Source organism: Cynocephalus volans, chromosome 5 (assembly GCF_027409185.1).
Source record: "Cynocephalus volans isolate mCynVol1 chromosome 5, mCynVol1.pri, whole genome shotgun sequence".
Taxonomy (NCBI): domain Eukaryota; kingdom Metazoa; phylum Chordata; class Mammalia; order Dermoptera; family Cynocephalidae; genus Cynocephalus; species Cynocephalus volans.
The window spans coordinates 148,146,561-148,164,358 of NC_084464.1; the positions used below are offsets into that span (position 1 = coordinate 148,146,561).

The following is a 17,798-nucleotide window of genomic DNA, read 5'->3' on the forward strand; positions in this document are numbered from 1 at the left end:
TACTATGTGGGTATGTTTTGTATTTCAAAACTTCTAACTTCATTACTTAGTTTAGTTTGATCTTTCTATTAAAAGGCCACTCTAATCACCCTGCGATCAGAGTTTAGCAGGCTCTAAATGCCTGTGCCTGTATCCATCTTTCAACACATACTGAGGCAGAGCTCACTAAGTTCAAGTCCCTGGGCATGGTGATGTGCACAGGTGAAGGTGACAGAGGAGGGAGGCAGGACAGGGCAGGCGACCCCCGCTGGAAGGACCAGGGAAGGCTCTGGCCAAGGCCAAATCTGGGCTGGTTGTTGAAGGAAATAGGATTTGGACTTATGCAAATGGCAGTGGGAAAGCAGAAGAGATAAATTTTCAGCGTGTTGTTGCTACATTTCAAAAATGAATCTTTGATTTAAAAATAATTTTTATATCCATAAGGGAGCCTGGCGAGTGGGCCCTTGAAAGAGCGAAGCTGAACGTGAATGAAAACTTCCTGCTCGTGGGGATTCTTGAGGAGTTGGAAGATGTGCTGCTTTTACTGGAAAGATTTTTACCTCATTACTTCAAGGGTGTGCTCAGTATCTACAAAGACCCAGGTAACTCCATTTGTAAGCAAGCTCTTCCCCACTGAGGGTCTGTTCCAAGGATTACACACCTAGAAAAGGACTCAGGGCATAAAGGAATAAATGACCTCTTCTGTTAATGAAGGGTAGTTCCCTGGCTTGCAAAGGAAGGTTAGGACCATGAGATATAGGACCCTTGAGTTTCAGGTCCAAATATAAAGTCATCATGTTTTAAAGTCTTAATGGTTCCATTTCTCCTCATTGAAACTGAAATTGTCAACAGTCTCCATCGGCCTTGTCCTGAGCACATTGCCAGGGTGAACAAATGATCTGCATGTGCACAGCTGCAGCCATCAATGGAAACGTATGTGATCATGAAAGAGCCATCCTTGTGATGAAGTATTTCTGGCCCGACTTCCATTTGACAAATACACTCTAGCATATAAATCCCAGCAATAGGACAGATAGAGCAGCAAACTGAAAACACAATTATGATTTTGCTATATTGAACTGAGTGGTCTCCACATAGAAACAAGGAATAGAACGTGGCCAGGCAATTACAGGGGTTGCCCATGAGATCATGTAATATAAGTACTGTCAGAAATCTATCATTTCTTTTTTTTCTTATTAGTAAACAACATGGCTTGTTTCTCTTCTCTTCTCCTTACTCTGCTGCTGCCACAATAAGCCTTGCACACTTATTCCCTGATCTGCTTATGCTTTGTTTTATTTTCCTAAAATGGGAGATGGCACTCTGCCTTGTAGAAATAAGGAGCAGATGAAAAGCTTCCCAAATGCAACCTGCTGCCTCACACTCCACAGCCAAACAGGGTCTCCAACCACACCAGCATCATTCATTGACAGGTGCCGGGGCCCAAGTTGACTGGTCTTTGCCTAGAGGAGCCCTGGGTCCTGTTACATAAGGCAGCCCTACCTACCTAAGGTGGCAAGTCACTGGTGGAAGATGGATAGCTGGTAGATGGTGACTTCATCTCCCAGATGTCTCATTCAGAGATCAGATCTGATTTACGACCTAGTAGGAACGTGATCGAAAACCTCCAGGTGTGCCCTGCAGGTGTGTCCACTCAGCAGGAAATGGAGTCTGAGTAGCGCAAGCATAATCAACCTTAAATAGATGGTTTTTAAACTAAGACTTCCTTTCCGGTCTGACAACAGGCAATTTAGAGTGTTTACAAAATTTAAATTTAAAGAATTCAAGGAGCCCTGCTGTGGCTGATTTTTAGCCCTATAAGACAACATAAACTCTGCTCTTGGTGCAAGGAGAGGTCTTATTCTAAGTTAGACTCCCTTGAAGAAAAAAGTTTTACATTATTTATCATTATTTTCCCCCTTTGGCTTTTTCTTGTTGTGTAGCATGCATGTATGTGCGTTTGTGTGTTTGTGTAGTACACAGTATGAAAGGGCTGGCCGAATCCTGGGGACACATAGCTGTCAAATAAAATGAACACACTCTTTTGTGTGTGTGTGTGTGTGTGTGTGTGTGTGTGTGACCGGCCACCCAGTGAGCGCACCAGCCATCCCTATATAGGATCCGAACCCGCGGCGGGAGCGCTGCTGCGCTCCCAGCGCCGCACTCTCCCGAGTGCGCCACGGGGTCGGCCCAAAATGAACACACTCTTGACCCAGGATTTGGGAAGAGGATCAGTGAGTTCACATTAGAGTCCTCTTTCACATCACACAATCCATTTCTCCTGTGATCTGGAACTGATACCATATTCACAGGATGCAAAGTCTAGCACAAGGAGTGTGCACCTGACAACTTATATAAGGACATTTTTGTCTTTGGTAGATACAGATAAATCAGCAACAAAAAGCTTGATCCAAAGGGCCCGCTTACCTGGCTGCTGTCACGGTATACCGTACCAACTTTTAAACTATTTTCTCCACATATTTAAATCTTTGCAGAAATTGTGTGCCTTCACCCCACGATCTGTAAGCACATTAATTAAAGTAGAAAAAATTTCTGAAAATTGAGTTACTATCTGCTCTTTCACCCTCGGCCACAATCTTTCCACCTATAAATATTTTTCCCCTTGGAATTTGGCATAATTCAGTATTAAATAACTCAGAGAAAATAAGGGACCTCTGGTATTCCTGTGTAGTGGGTTGAAAGGTTTCCATAAGACCGGGGCCAGCTCATGGCCAGTGCACACTGTGCAGCTGCACTAGTGCTTCAAATAGTGAAATGCTTCTCTACTGCCTTCACGGTGCACCTGCCAACTTGGCTACCCCTCCTCGTCCCCCTGCCCCCACCCTTTCCAACTATGAAGTAACGAAAGGGTTAATTCAAGGCACAGAAGGGGTCTTCAGAACCTGACCCAGTGCCACACTCAGCAATTGTTCTGAGTTCACTTTCTGAGTGGAACTGGTTGTTACATGTCTTCAATATCACCCCCATATAGCTCTCTCAGCTGCCCAGCAGCACGTGCACAACAAAGTGAGCCTTTGAGCTGATGCTTTAGTAACTTCTACTGTGCTTTGTGGTCTCTTGGGATATTTTCTTGTGATATTTTTCTATGGTGACACTGAAGGACAAGCAAATCCACAGTTCCTGTGTCCCAGAGAGTTTCTGTGTCCCCTGAGGCAGAGGACAGGAGATGAACATGCACTCCTGGCCAGTTCTCCATTTATTTCAGCCTCTGCAAAGTCTCAGCACCTGCACTGTTTTCTCATCACCATAAATCAGTGAGCTGGTGGTCGACAGGTTAAAGGAGCAGGCTCAGGTCACTTTAGTGGTTCCACCTCCTCATCTGTGCATTTGTAGTCTGAATTCACATATTATGGCACACTAAAAGCATTGCTCTTGCCATGTATTGAGGAAATTTATAACTGAATGGAAAACAGAGAGAAGGAAAACTAAAATCCAAGAGACCGAGGGATCTAGTGGCCCTTAAATCATTGTAGATTAACTGACCATCTGAAGAGCCGGATTAAGATTCAAACTCTCCACTGGCCATTTTTTCTTTAGTGTTTATCTTGTTATTGGGAAAAAAAAAATGTGGAAGTGTGCTGATTTTTAGTCATACCTGTCCAGCCATACTAAAAACAGGTACACCAGTCTCATGACTGAAAAAAAGCACTAATAGCAACAGCTATTTGAGGAGCTAATAAAAGTAGTAATATCTGTGAGTCAAATGGGCTGTCACTTATTTTGGATTGGAATGCTATTCATTCACTCTTTCAAATCAATACTACCTGTTCCAATAACTCACCATTTAGAGAAGTTAAGAACCTTCCTAGAAAACAGCTTGACTGTTTGCCACCGTTCATTTCTTGTAGAAAGATATGCTGACATGAAGTAAATCTGTCCCCTACCAAAAATATTTGAGAAACTTAGTCTTTAGAAATTAAAAAAATTAATGTTTGCATTCTGTGGAGACCCAGCTAGCATATCTCAGAAGTTTATGGTAGTGAATACTTAAGGTGAAATGAAAATTAAAGTTTTAGCATGATGGATAACCTAGACAATTATGCTCAAGTATTTCTCACCAGCCAGGGGGTGTAGCTGATATTGGGGTAGGTGCCTTGGAGTGATCACTCAGAAAACTCTGCCCAAACCTGGTATGAGTCGGGACTAGGGAGAACCAAGGCCCAAACAATCTTTACTGGGTAAGAGCGGCCTCACTAATTGAACATATAGTCTCATTTTTTTTTATTGATTAATCTCCATTACATTTGCTTATTACATATCTTTTAAAAAATGAGAAACCATGGCTGGCTCAGTTGGTTAGAGCATGGTCTGGTAATGCCAAGGCCCAGGGTTCAATCCCTGTACTGACCAGCCACCAAGTAAATAAATAACAAAAATGAGAAACTGAAGCTAGCTCAGAGAAGTTGAGAGACTGGTCCATAGTCATCCGCCAAAATGTGGAAGTAAGGACAAGTTTCTGAACCCTGAGCATTAACAAATTTATGAATACTTTTTCTACGTAACTTAAAAACTGGCATGCTGTTAGCTATCAATATTTTTTTCGTCATAGTTTTTAGGAGCTAAAATTGCAGTGGTGGTAAAGGCCAGAATAAATAAGCAGATTAATCAAGGACAAGAAACGTGAACATTTCTGACAGGAACAGTCATATAAACATCCCTCATGTAAACCCTTGACTTGGCAAAGAACCAAGCTGTTCTGGCTCAATAGCACCACCTAGCGTCTAGAGATGGAACTATATGATCTAGTATAAACCCATTGCTCCCACCTTCCTGGGGACTTGAAAACTCATGCGCTCAATCCTTTACCTAGAATTTTAAATAATTTCTGTCCCTAGCATTACGTTACTATTTATTTTCAACTGGTTTCCACTACAAATGTAAACACTAGAGCCACAGTAGGTAATTTACGAGATGTTTGTGGCCTGCCTTTAGAATCTGGTCACCAACTATTACAAAGGAAAGATATGAAAAAGAATTTCAAACAAATGATTTAAAAACTAACTTTGAGGATTTAAGTTCATTTACAAGTTGAGGGCTTTGCTTTAAAAAAAATTATTTTTAAATATTTTTATAAACAATGATGATAAATGGAGCACAAAGTTAAATTGTTTTTATATTATGCATCAGTGATAATTAGACCTCCTGAGTTCACTGCATTGCAGTGTTCAAATCTGAGGACATTTGCTAGAAAATAATAACAAATATGCCCAAAAAACTTTTAAATAGTATGCTACAGGAAAAATTTAAGTTTTCATCCAGCTGTGAATAAGAATGTCAGACTGAGTTAAGATGAAGACTAAATGATGAAAGCTTGGCCTGTTTATAATACTCATTCTTTAAGGAAAGAATGCTGAGTTGGGGGGCAGGAGGAGCTTCTAGTTCTCTTTCTGCCGTGCTACCCATATGACCTGGGGCAAATGCAGTTTTTGGTGGATGATCTTTCAGGTCTGTATTATTCTGACACTAATGTATCATATAGAACGTTTTAAGGGTGCTCCCTCTACCTTTTGTTAGTTAACACTAGCTAACGTAGCAAGTTACAAGGTACTTTTCTCCCCGCCCTAAAAAAATCCTGCAGTCCTCATGGCCTTGGTAATTCTCAGGTTTAGTTATGGAGGCTATCGCCACCTAGAGGACAGGACAGAATCCTGGATGGGAGGCTAGTCATTCAGAATTCGTTCTTCCCTATGATTTTGATGTTGAAGTGATAGAGACAGGGATCCCAGCTCAAACTCTCTGGTCACGATTTCCATCCCTTTCTCTCCATACCGTTGCATTTCTTATGAGAAGACAGAGTAACATGTATCCTAATGATTAGAGCACAGGCTCTGGAGTACATGGCCTTGGTGTTAAAGGCACTCCTGCACTTATTAACTGTATAACCAGAAGCAGCGTATAGCCCCTCAAAGCCTCAGTTTCCTTATCTGCATAAGATGCATAAATAATATTATCTACTGCATAGGCTTGTTGTGAGATTTACCTGATCAGATCCATGTAGAGTCCTTAGCCCAGCCTTAACATATGAAGAGCGTTCAGTGATTAGCTATTCGCCTGCCCACCAAGCATATCACAGGAGAGAGACAGGGCTGTGTCCGAGAGAAACTAGAACTTCAGGCTCTCTTTGTAACTTCTAGAAGGAGGGGGGGGTGGAGAGAGGAAACTTGACTTATTTCGTCAGTTACAGCTGATCTATGACTATGAAACTGCATGCCTTTAACAAATCTTTCTGTGTTACTTAGGAAAAGGGGAGCAATTATATTCAGGTCAATCCCTGTTCCTGAAACAATCCCAGGGAAGAGGTTAACTGGAAATATTACTACAGTAACATGCTAAGGGACTGAAAGACACACATAACTCAAGTTAGTGAGGTTTTTTAAGTCATCTGTTTTTATGCCTCAACTTTTACCAGAAATAACTGGGAGTTAAGACTTTAAATGAAACCCACCATTGAGATGTGATTGGAGACAATACCCTTAACTTATGCTGAATGTTGCCTTTCGCAGACTGTTGTACATTGTGTTATTTAATGTATGTAGGATAGGGTGCCGAAAGACTTAAATGGAGTTTTTATTTTAAGTAAGAGCCGCTAAGATTCAGTTCTTGAAAAACAGTTTGTTATCCATATGCGGAATTACATGTTTCAGAACACTGTTAGTGAATTAATAACCTTTGTCCAGCAGGTGGCGATGTCTCTCCATTTTCTCAAGGAAATTGTTTCCCAACACTGTACAGAGTTTGCATATGCAGACAGAAGTTTACATAATGCTTGAACACAGATGTACAGTTATGTCCAATCTGGAGTCAACTAATGGGATCTTGAGCACCAAAAGGATTCCAGGTTCAATTAATTGCAGTAGTTCAAACTGCATTTTATGAGAGCCAATGGGGATTGGTGTGGAGTTTTGCAACTTACTTTGCAATCAAGTAAGTTTGTGTGAATTAAAAATATATAGACAGTTATGCATCGCTTAAGGATGGGAATACATTCTGAGAAATGCATCATTATGTGATTTTGTCATTGTAGGAAATCATAGATGTACTTTACAAACCTAGATGGTGTAGCCTACTACACACCTAAGCTATACAGGTTAACCATTATAATCTTATGGGACCACCATCTACATGCAGTCCCATCGTCACTGAAACGTCATTATGCCATGCCTGGCTATATACAATTAACTCTGGATTTATTTTTTTAAAATCCATCATTCTACAAAACCCAAATTAAACATGCTTTCTTTCATTTCCATTTTTACTTCCCACTTCCTACTGCTTCTGTGCTACAACGAAACTCAAAAATAATCTGGAACTTCACGAAGATACAATGATGATCAGGAGGAATTTAGATTAGCTGTCTACAGAAACCAATGAAGTTGTTTAAATAAGTCAATTATCATTGATAAAAATAGGATTCCACTTTGCTATTGGTTTATCTACCATCAATATTCTCCGTAAAGATTTGTTTCACCAGCCATGTCCTAGGCTCAGATTCTAAATCATGTTGGCACTGGATCCTCTGTGTGTGTGTGTGTGTGTGTGTGTGTGTGTGTGTGTGTGTGTGTGTGTGTGTGTGTGTGTGTGTGTGTGTGTGTGAGCACCCCTCCATATTCAGACAACTAGCAATCACATCTGAGTAAATAGTCCTGGATCACAAAACCAGTCAGCTTCCAAGTAATAATTATTTGCATAGGAATTGGCAGTTTATAAAGCACTTTCATATAGATAATCTCATTAGATTCTTATACAAATCCTCTGAAGTTAAGAAGCAAATATTCTTTTTCTCATTTTCTAAACAAAGAAGCCAAGGTTCAAAAAGGCTAAATAACTTGCCCATGGTTACCAAATCCTAAGTGACAGCACTGACATTCAAGCTTGACCCCAGAACCACCACAGAACACCATAAACTTATGACCCTCCAAAAAATGCTTATGTTTAATCACTAGGTTAGTGGATAATAAGCATTCATTGTGTATGCTGTAGTTGAAGGTAAAAGCTTAAAAATAAAATCTATAGATTATCTGTATTCTACAGATGGTCTGTTCACTAAGAACATAAGTTCAGGAATAATCATAGACCACCAAAGTATTATCTTAAGCCAGTGTAAGGTAATCCACACAGAAGAGAATAATTTTGAAAATGGATCTATCTGACAACACCTGATACTTTTCTGGTAGAGGTGGGGGAGGCAGAGAAAGTAGTACTAGGTCTTTAAAACTGCATCTAAAAATTTAAGCTGAAGGTATATAACTGCTTTAACTGTACCTATGGAGTGAATAGTTAAGAATTAACCATAATGTAAACACCCCTTTAAATTAACTCCTAAACGCTTGGGGGTTTTTAGAGAACGTGTTCCTGGAGGCACCTGTATAGCCACAGGTGGGTAGCTTTACTCAGCTTACAGAAACATCACCTTCTCACAAGGATTCAGCTTCTAGACGTGTTTATTTTATGAAAGCTTAAATTGCAGCATAATATATATAGTTTTGACCCAGTTCAGCTGTTATTGTTTTCCTGGAAATGATAATTATTTTCAACTATATTATTTTTAGACATATTTTTTACTTGCTTATTAATTTTCTCTTGCCTTAGGATTATCCCTCCTCCGGGAGAAAGCATCTCCAATTTTATTATGTAAGATTAACAGGGGGGAAAAAAGGACTTCATTTACGGACATAGAATTGCTAATAATAACTTTGCAAAAATATGTCTCTTCTGTGAAAACTAATATTTAAGTAGCAGGTATAATCTGGAAATACTAGAAAAACTCAACAGGCACATTGAGCAAATGTTTGAGTGTCTGCAGTGTGCCAGTCCTGGGGAACAGCGGTAGAAAGATGAAGGAAATGGTGTCTAGCAGGAAAGCCGTCACAAACAGGGCTGGGGGTGCCCAACCTGCTGAGGGACATTTGGGCCGGGCCTTGAAGGGTGCATAGGAGTTTGCCAGTTGGACAAGAATGGAGGCGTTGAAGGCAGAAAAAGATAACATGAGCGTAGACACAGAGGTGTGAAGGCACAGCAGTCCCAGAGTGCGGAATTCGTGAGGGCCAGGCCAGCCCGCACCGGCCCTGCCTGCTGGCCCTGCCTATTGTGGCTGGGTCCCCTGATTCCTCCAGGCTCACTCACCTGCTTTTAAGACGGTCCCGCACAAGCCAGGAGAACCATCCACAGGCTCAGCTCTCACTGTGGTGCAACCTGGAACTGAGTCACTCATACCGATCTCAAAACCAGTAGCCAAGCCACAGCTGCCTGACAGCCATGTGTCACCCTCCCCGTCTCCCCGCCCTCTTCCCATCCTGACCACCAGCCGAGCTCCCTCACTTCCTAACAGAGTGTCAGAGATACACCCAGGGATTCTCCCCACCTAAGATTTAGCCCCCGCCTAGGCCTGGGGCACTCCTGCTGGCCCCACGTGCCGGTGCTGTCCACTGGGGGTCCACCCCTCAGTAACTGCCCTGCCTGGCCGCCTGGATTCCCCTGTGTCCACCAACATGGACTCCCCTCTGTCACCCATCACTGCTGGCCCAGGCCTGAGCTGCCTGTGTCCCCTGCCACTGTCCTCTGGTCTTCCTGGCCGCCCTTGCTGGGAGCCCTTGGGATCATCTGTCCACAGCAGTTTCTTCCAGCCCCCACCTCCCACTCCACGCACCTGATCTCTTCTGGGTCCCAGCCTTGCCCTCTGGGGAACCCTGGATGCTCCCCTTTGTGTCTGCCTGAGTAACACAGAGTGGCCAGACTTGGGGGGTGCACAGTTTTCTCTCTTAGGATTCATTTCCCCAAACGAAAACTGGCTAATAATAGCTGGGTACATGGTGGAGGTACCAGCGTGCTTCCGTGTTTAGAAATGAATTTCTTCTACCTTAGAATTTAATCACTTCTACTTTGAGCAGTTTTTAGTTCAGCTGACAGTAATATGTTTTATGTTGAGTAAGAATACTACCAGGGGGTAGCTTAGTCACCACAAAGTTCAATTTGTGGACTTTCCTGTTAACTCCACAAAGCCGAAATCCTTCTAACGCGTGGGTAAAGATTAGAGACCTGACCCCAGAAGTTGCTGATTGATCTTTATGAAGACCTTGTGGTCTTCCTCCTCTTCCTGCCTGAACTGTCGAGGTCCCTGTCTGCCCCAGGGAAGAACACGTGGTGAGGAAAGAGTGCTAGACAAAGGATTGCAGGACTTTGGGCCCTTGGCTCATGGCCTGACCTCTCTGACATTCTTTGCTTGTAAAATGCACCCCCAGCTGAGGTGAGGTACGGTCCTGACCCATTTGCATGACTCAACATTTTACACTGGAAGCTTCTATTCTTGTCTGGCTAAACCTTTTTTCAAATAAAAATATCATTTCCTGGTCTGTAGTTTTTCAATGTCTCAGACATTTTTATTCACATATAATATCCTAGCATTTCGCATCTTGCAAATGGCACCAGATTGTGAAAGAATACAGTGAAAAGCTAGAAATATACCTGTGCACATAACATTGCTGTTTTGGGGGGGTTTCTTATGGGCTGAAGGAAGCACATTCATGCCATTGCCCACAAACCTGTAGAGAAATCCAGCACAATTCCTCACTGATGAGAATAGGAGAGTTTTGCCTGTCAAGGGAGTTCCAGACATTGCGACTTGAATTTCTCACCTCTCCAGTCTTTACCATGTGCTTCTAGATACTTCAGCTGCATTGTCATAACCAGACGCCACTGAAACTGTTTTTTAAAATATGTGTTTCTAGAATTTTACGTCCCTAAGTTTTTTCTTTTTTTTTAATTTTATTTTTTTAATTTATAACTGTAACATAGTTGATTGTACATATCTGTGGGGTACAGAGTTGAATATCAATATTTGTGTGCAATATGTGATGCTCAAATCAGGATAAGTAGTGTATTCAACATTACACAATGTAATCACTTTTTGTGTCCCTTTACCAATTCCTCCTTTCCTCTCTACCCTTCCCCACTTCCCACTTCTGGTAACCTCAGTTCTGTTCTCTCCTTTTGAAAGTTCAATGTGTTATTGTGATTGTTGTATCTTTCTTTCTTTTTATTTATTTGTTTATTTTTTAGCTCCCAGCTATGAGTGAGGACATGTGGTATTTCTCTTTCTGTGCCTGGCTTATTTCACTTAACATGATTTTCTCTAAGTTCATCCATGTTGCTGCAAATGGCAGAATTTCATTTTTTTTTATGGCAGAGTAGTATTCCATTGTGTAGATGTACCACATTTTGTTTATCCACTCATCTGTCCATGGACATTTAGGCTGGTTCCAACTCTTGGCTATTGTAAATAGAGCTGCTAAATATGGGGGTATGGGTGTCCCCTCAACATGGTGAGTTCCATTCCTTTGGGTATATCCCCAGCAGTAGGATTGCTGGTTCATATGGCAGTTCTATCTGTAGTTGTTTGAGGAAGCTTCATACCATTTTCCATATCACAAGAAACCACCAGCCATGCTGAAAGTGATTGGTTCTGCAAAATCAGACTTCATCTTCAGGAGGGCTGGAATAGGAAGCCGCTTTTATGCATCTTATGGTACTGTTTGATTCTTAATTCTACACATACAGTTAACTATACTTTATTAAATAGTTTATCTATTAAAGTATAGCTATTCTGTTACCAGTTTTGTGTGTACAGCTCTTAGCTAGATCTTTTATACACATTTCCTTCAAGGGGTATCTGTATAGCCATGATGTGAATCAAACTACGTATAGAGCTGCCTTCAGCACCCATCTCTTGGGATTACAATACTTGTGAAATGTCAAAAGCAAAACAAACAAAAAAGCAAAAACAAGATCCTTTAATGCTAATTCACTCATTAAACCCCTTTGGGTTTTTTACTGAATGGTGTTGCTGTGATCAGGCTCTCTTTTGTGAGAGGAAACATAAATTATAAGAATTGATTTTAAAGAATACTCCTATGAGCAGAGGCACAATTCAAAGATACCGATCCAGTTTAACCTGGCAGAAAAAGGTGTCTCCGTTTCACGTGCTGTCAGGTGTCACTTTTGGGGAAAAGTCTTCTGTCATTTGTACAGGGACAGTGACAAAGGCATTGGAGTGGGAGAGCCGAGGCCCTCAGCTGGTGAGCACTGTCAGTCAGCTAAGGAACAGAAGAAGAAGCCATTGAGAGGGTTTCTCGGCAGCAGCTGCTTTAGTAGCAGTAGCAGCAGCTCATATAACAAATGTGTCATGACGAATGCAAACAAAAGCCAGCTCTGAAATTCCAGCCACGTTATGTCCAAGCCAGTTCAAAATCGTATAACCACTCCGTTTGAGTTTTTTCCCCTCTCTAAATACATTCCATATGAGCCGTGGTGTCCGGGCTGCTGGGATCTCCTGCCTTTACTCAGAAAGCTGTTTTTAAAGCCCAGACTGAAAGGAAAGTAAGTCAGTGGGAGAACAAACTCAAAGAAAACACTGAGGCACAGGTGTGTGGTGGGGGGGATTCAGCCAGGCGTGCCCCCAGAATGAAGCTGAAGGCTGGCCATCAGTCACCCCCTCCTCAGAGGCACAGAGCAAGAATGTTCTTGCCCGGGAGTGGGAGGGAGTGGGTTCCAGAGGGGCCCCCTGTCTGCGGTGGCCCTAGCCACACCAAGCACTGTGAGTCAAAGTGTGGTCCACAGACTGGTGCCAGCCCATGACAAGATAAGGGCAGAAATTGGGCATAAGCATTTGGAAACTCTTATGGTAATTGGACATCGCCCTGACCATTTTTCTAACAATTGATTTTTATTGTCGTTTACAAAAGTATCAATCTGAAATGGATTGGGGGCGGGGGGTTGGAAGTCCTTTGAGAAGTACTGCCGTGGACTCTTCTACCAGCTTCGGCTACCCAGGTCACCGAGTTGGAGGTCCATCCAGTCAGCAGGACCACTCCTAAGGCATTTGGGGCTCATGGGGTGCCATGATTCTTCCATGTGGTTTTGCCTTCTTGGCTTCAAAGCTCAAACGTGCTGCCCTATAGCAATGGCTGAACACCCAAACTGAAAGAGATGTGATACTTTGAAACTCTGCCTTCCTAAAACTGGTTCCTTTTTTACTTAAATCCTTTAAAAGTGGAAATTCTCACCTGGATATCACTTTTACAGTTGGCAGAGTACCTTTGACTTACGTTGGCTCCCTTCATCACAACTCTGGTACATAGTGTTGTAGATTAAATTGTGCCCCCCAAAATATGTTGAAGTCCTAATCCCCTATACCTGTGAATATGACTTTACTTGGAAGTGGGGTCTTTGTAGATGTAATCAAGTTAAGATGGGATCATACTGGATTAGGTGGGTCCTAAATCCAATGGCTGATTCCTTAAAAGGAGAGAGATTGAGAGACACAGGGAAGAAGAACGTGTGAAGACAGAGGCAGAGATTGGAGTTTGCTGCCACAAGTCAAGGAACGCCAAGGATTGCTGGCAACCACCCGAAGCTAGAAGAGGCAGGAAGGATTCTTCCCTCGAGGGGAACGTGGTCCTGCCGACACATTGATTTTGGACTTCTAGTATCCAGAACTGTGAGAGAATAAATTTCCATTGTTTTAAGCCACCTGTTTATGGCAATGGGTTATGGCAGCCCCAGGAAACTAACGCAGATAGAAATTTTCTTCATCTCTATTTCCAGATGAAGACCTCGAGGTTCATAGTAAGATCTGCCCACATTCAAAGCAGCTAGCAAGTAGTAGAGGCTGGATTTGAACAAAGAGCCTTTGGTTTCAAAGATGAGCACCAGATTGCCCCTCTTTGTCAGAGGAACGAATTGGGGGAGGCAGAAATGGTGTCTAACATTTGGGGGAAGGTAAATAAGTGACTTTACACTGATACAATGTAATATTATGAGGCCATTGAAGTTTTAGTTTGAAGAACGTTAATGACATTGGAAAATACTCAGAAAAACAATTAATGAAAAATCAGGCATAATATTATAATATACAATATTTGTACATGTTTGTGTACATACACACACACACAATATGCTTAGGAGAACAATCTAGAAGGAAAAACACCAAAAGAATGGCCATTGTTAATTGTCATTGTGGATTCTGCATAATTTTATTTTCTCCTTTAGATGTTTCTGTTTCTTACTTTTACTATCACAATTAGTGACATCTGTTAAGTACCAGCCACGTCCAGGCACCATGCTCTGTGATATACACTTGTATTCCTAATAGTCACCTTGGTGCAGCAAGCTGGATATTATTATCCCTATTCTACAAAGGAGAAAGCACACCAAAAAAGGACTATACCCACAGTCTCACCGCTGGCAAGAGGCAGAGCCTGCCTGGCTTCAAACCCCGTGTGCTTTCCACCATGCTTTGTGGCTTCTCCTATTTTTGTGATCAGAAAAAAGAGAATAGTGGGAAAGGTGACACTGCTATAGGAAACAAGAAGAAACTGTGGCTGTGGCCTCTTTGGGTAGGACTAGCTCTCTGAGTTGTTTGTGTTCCCTGGCCTCAGTCATTTGCGTGAAAGGAGTCATCTTTTTTGGCAGATAATGCCACAGAGGCTTCTTGAAGGCAGGGACCATGACTTATCCCTTTCTGATGGCCACGGCACCTGCCATAGAACACTGTTCATCAGAAGTCATCACTGGCTCTCCCCGCACCCTTCTCTGCTTTCCGGTTGCCCTGCCTGGCAGAGTTTTGAGAACACCATGTAAAGCACAGGTACTCGCTGAGAATTCCTGGGACAAATACCTGGATTGCCTACATGGGTGACCAGGTGTCCTGTCCCTCTGGTCTCCAAATCTGAAAACTAGTTAGGCATGAAAAAAAATCTCCACTGTTCTCTTTTCACACAGCTTTGAGCCTTCCAATTTAAATGGCTCAAACCTTAGCTGGAACAAAGTTAAGACACTTTTTAAATAGAGTATTGAACCTAGTTTTATTCCATTTGTGTAGCATATAGTTTCAGCAAAGAATTTTAATTTTCATTTGTCTGATTCTTTGTTTCCAGTATTTTGATCTGATTTTTATTTGTATTATGTATTATTTTTTCCTGCAAAATGTCTCCAGATACTAGCAAATAAGCACTGTAAAAATAAAATTGTATTTTTTATGTAGTGTAATCACTGAAAGGCCTTTAATTGAGCCCGTTCTCTGGCATGCATTCCCCTCGAGCAGGTGTGCCATTTGTGCTAGCAAACTTAACTCTGTGGCACAGCTTTTTAAGGGTCAGAAACATCTTGGTAAAATTAGACCACCAAGGCCTCTCCTTACTGGATTCTGTTTTCGTGATCTGAATGCATTTTCTCAGCCATCTTACTAAGATGCCCCAGTAGAGACATTCTTTACCCAATAAATGGATTGTGTAAAATGCTCCTCCTTGCTCAGAGATAGTCTTGTGGTGTTCCCATAAGATCCTGGGTGTGTATCTATTGTGCAGAAATGCCTCCTTCCTTCATAAAACATAAGCAAAGCTCATCCTTCTCAGGTTGGTCCTGGAAAGGAAATTTCCTGAGGGAGAGGCAGCTGGGTCATTTACTAAACAAGGACTGATACTTGTGCTTACTGTGGGCCAGCCAGCACTGTGAGGGTTTTATGGAGATTGGTCCAATGGTCATGAGGCTTGTCTGTGGCTGACTTCCTCCTTGCCTAGGGCCTCTTGCTAACCACTACTGGCCCCCTATGCTCCCCTCCAGGAGGGGCTGGACCCAGCTGGTGCAATAGAGGGCAAAGAAAACTTCCTCCTAGACCTCCACCCCAGTGAACAATAGTTGCAATGTCCCGTAGCAGAGCAAAGGGCACAGGCACCAGGATAGAAGCACAAATCCAGACAGCGTGACTCACAAGTTCTGACTGGCCTCCTGAAGTTCACAGCCATGGAAAAGACATGGAGCTGGGGCATTCCTACCACTTGTCCCTTTGTTCATGTCCCTTGCTCTTCTGAAGGGTGTCCCTCTCCTCTGGGGGAGCCCCTCTGCATTAGGCTTCAGTTTAGTCATTAAAACTCTTTCCATGATGGTGGAGAGCATTGATGACGATCTCTGGTCGTGGTGAAATGCACACACCATTGCTTAGATGCCTCTTTATGGCTTGTTCTCTGCCACAGCTGGAGACCATGACCAGAACGGACCTTCCTTGTTGTGAGTAAATGAAGTTTCTCTTTTGCATTCTCGTACTCCATCTTTATGGATAGACTCCCCTGCCTCGTGCATGCCTCCAGACTTCCATGTCCCTGTGTGGCATTCTCATACCTTAAACCACCCTCTCCATGCTAATAGCCCTTGGTATCAGAACCATCCTCCACCCAAATTTAGCTGTCTTGTGGCCACTCCCTCAGAGCCCTAATAGATCATTCTAGAACAATGAAGGTAGTAACAGCTGACAGTAACACAATTTGTCCTGCCCAGAGGAATTTCTAATAAAAATAATGATGATAATGACAATAGTAACACTAGAACAGTGCTTTGCACATAGTGGGTATATAATAAAAATTTGTTGAATTAATACTGAATACTTGTACTGTGATAAACATTATATGTAGACTCCCTAATGTAATCTTCAGAACAATCCGTTGGCATAATTTTTTTATTAGTCCCATTTTACAGATGAAGAAACTGAAGTGTAAAGACATATATATGACACATCACTATTTTATGAGGAGATTCCTTAGAAAAAGAACTGTTTCAGGTACTTTTTACTATATGTGTACTGATTATTATTTTAAGGAACTTTTTAGAGGTATGTTACTTTACTCATCTAAACTTGGTGCACTAAAAATATGGGGAAGTAACGTGAAGTTCTTTAAGACATTACTTTGCATTTTTGGCACTTCTTCCATTCATCACCTTAGTAATGTGGGCAGAGGGTGAAATCTTGGCTACCTTGGGGCATGGTTATAAACCCTATACCTCGGTAGCTTGCCCTAGACCACGTAGCACCAGGACTTGTACCCAGGCACAATCACTGCATTAACCTGCCACCTGAGGGATCTTGGGGACACTCCAATTGAAGACATCGATAATGGTGGATGTCCAGGCATGGGGCCATGCTACTAAGAGCAAGAGCTTTTTGAAGAAGAGTGGATTTGCAGTAGTATTTTTCCTCCTTCTAGCAACTGTACCATTTATCCAACTGTCTGCTCTGCCTACAGCAAAAGTTCTTAACCTAACGTCCACCACATGGTTTTTAGGGAATCCATAAACTTCCCCATCCCCATCCAATTTATCAGAAAAATTTTGTGTGCCTGCTTTTTTTCTGAGAAGCAAAGAATTTTCACCTTTGCCTAGGCATTCCCAGCCCCCGAGAACAGGAGACACCACAGTCCGTGCACAACGCCAGCTGTGCAGGCCGCCAGGGTCACCATGGTCTCCCTCCTGGAGGCTGGTCTCTGGAAGAAGCCCGCTCGCTGACAACGTGCCCATCCCGCTGGACTGTGAGCCCTGCCACCGAAGAATAGGTTTCTGGGGTGTGAGCCTGGACACGGGCAGGCATGATTCAATGGCAGACGACCAGGAGGAGTCTTGAGCTGTCTCTCAGTCTGAAGAATGGGCCCCACAGACTGAGGTCCACTATCTTCTCCAGAACCAGAACATCGTGCTGATGCATCAAATGGTGATGAAGTCTGTGTTTGTTCAGGGTGATTTTGGGCTCTGCCACACTTCTGCATGTCCACATTATAGCACAGGATATTGTTTGCCTAAGTATAATAGGGCACGTGAGTCGGTTCCTGGCATCGGCCACGGAAGATTAGCTTACTTTCACCAACCCAGAAACGGCTCCAATGGCCATCACGAAAGACCACACAACTCCCAGAGTGTCTATAAGTAGATACCAAAGCACATGTGTTATTAGTCTTGATCTTAGACCATATTATTATTAA

General features: G+C 42.5%; 1 protein-coding gene across 1 annotated transcript in view; it reads left to right on the forward strand.

Moving 5' to 3' along the window:
• UST (uronyl 2-sulfotransferase) overlaps window positions 1-17,798 on the forward strand; it is a 276,233-nt gene that overhangs the window by 228,394 nt on the left and 30,041 nt on the right. The window contains exon 7 of the mRNA XM_063097233.1: window positions 424-581. Coding sequence (XP_062953303.1) covers window positions 424-581 — 158 coding nt within the window. The remainder of the gene's footprint in view (window positions 1-423; window positions 582-17,798) is intronic.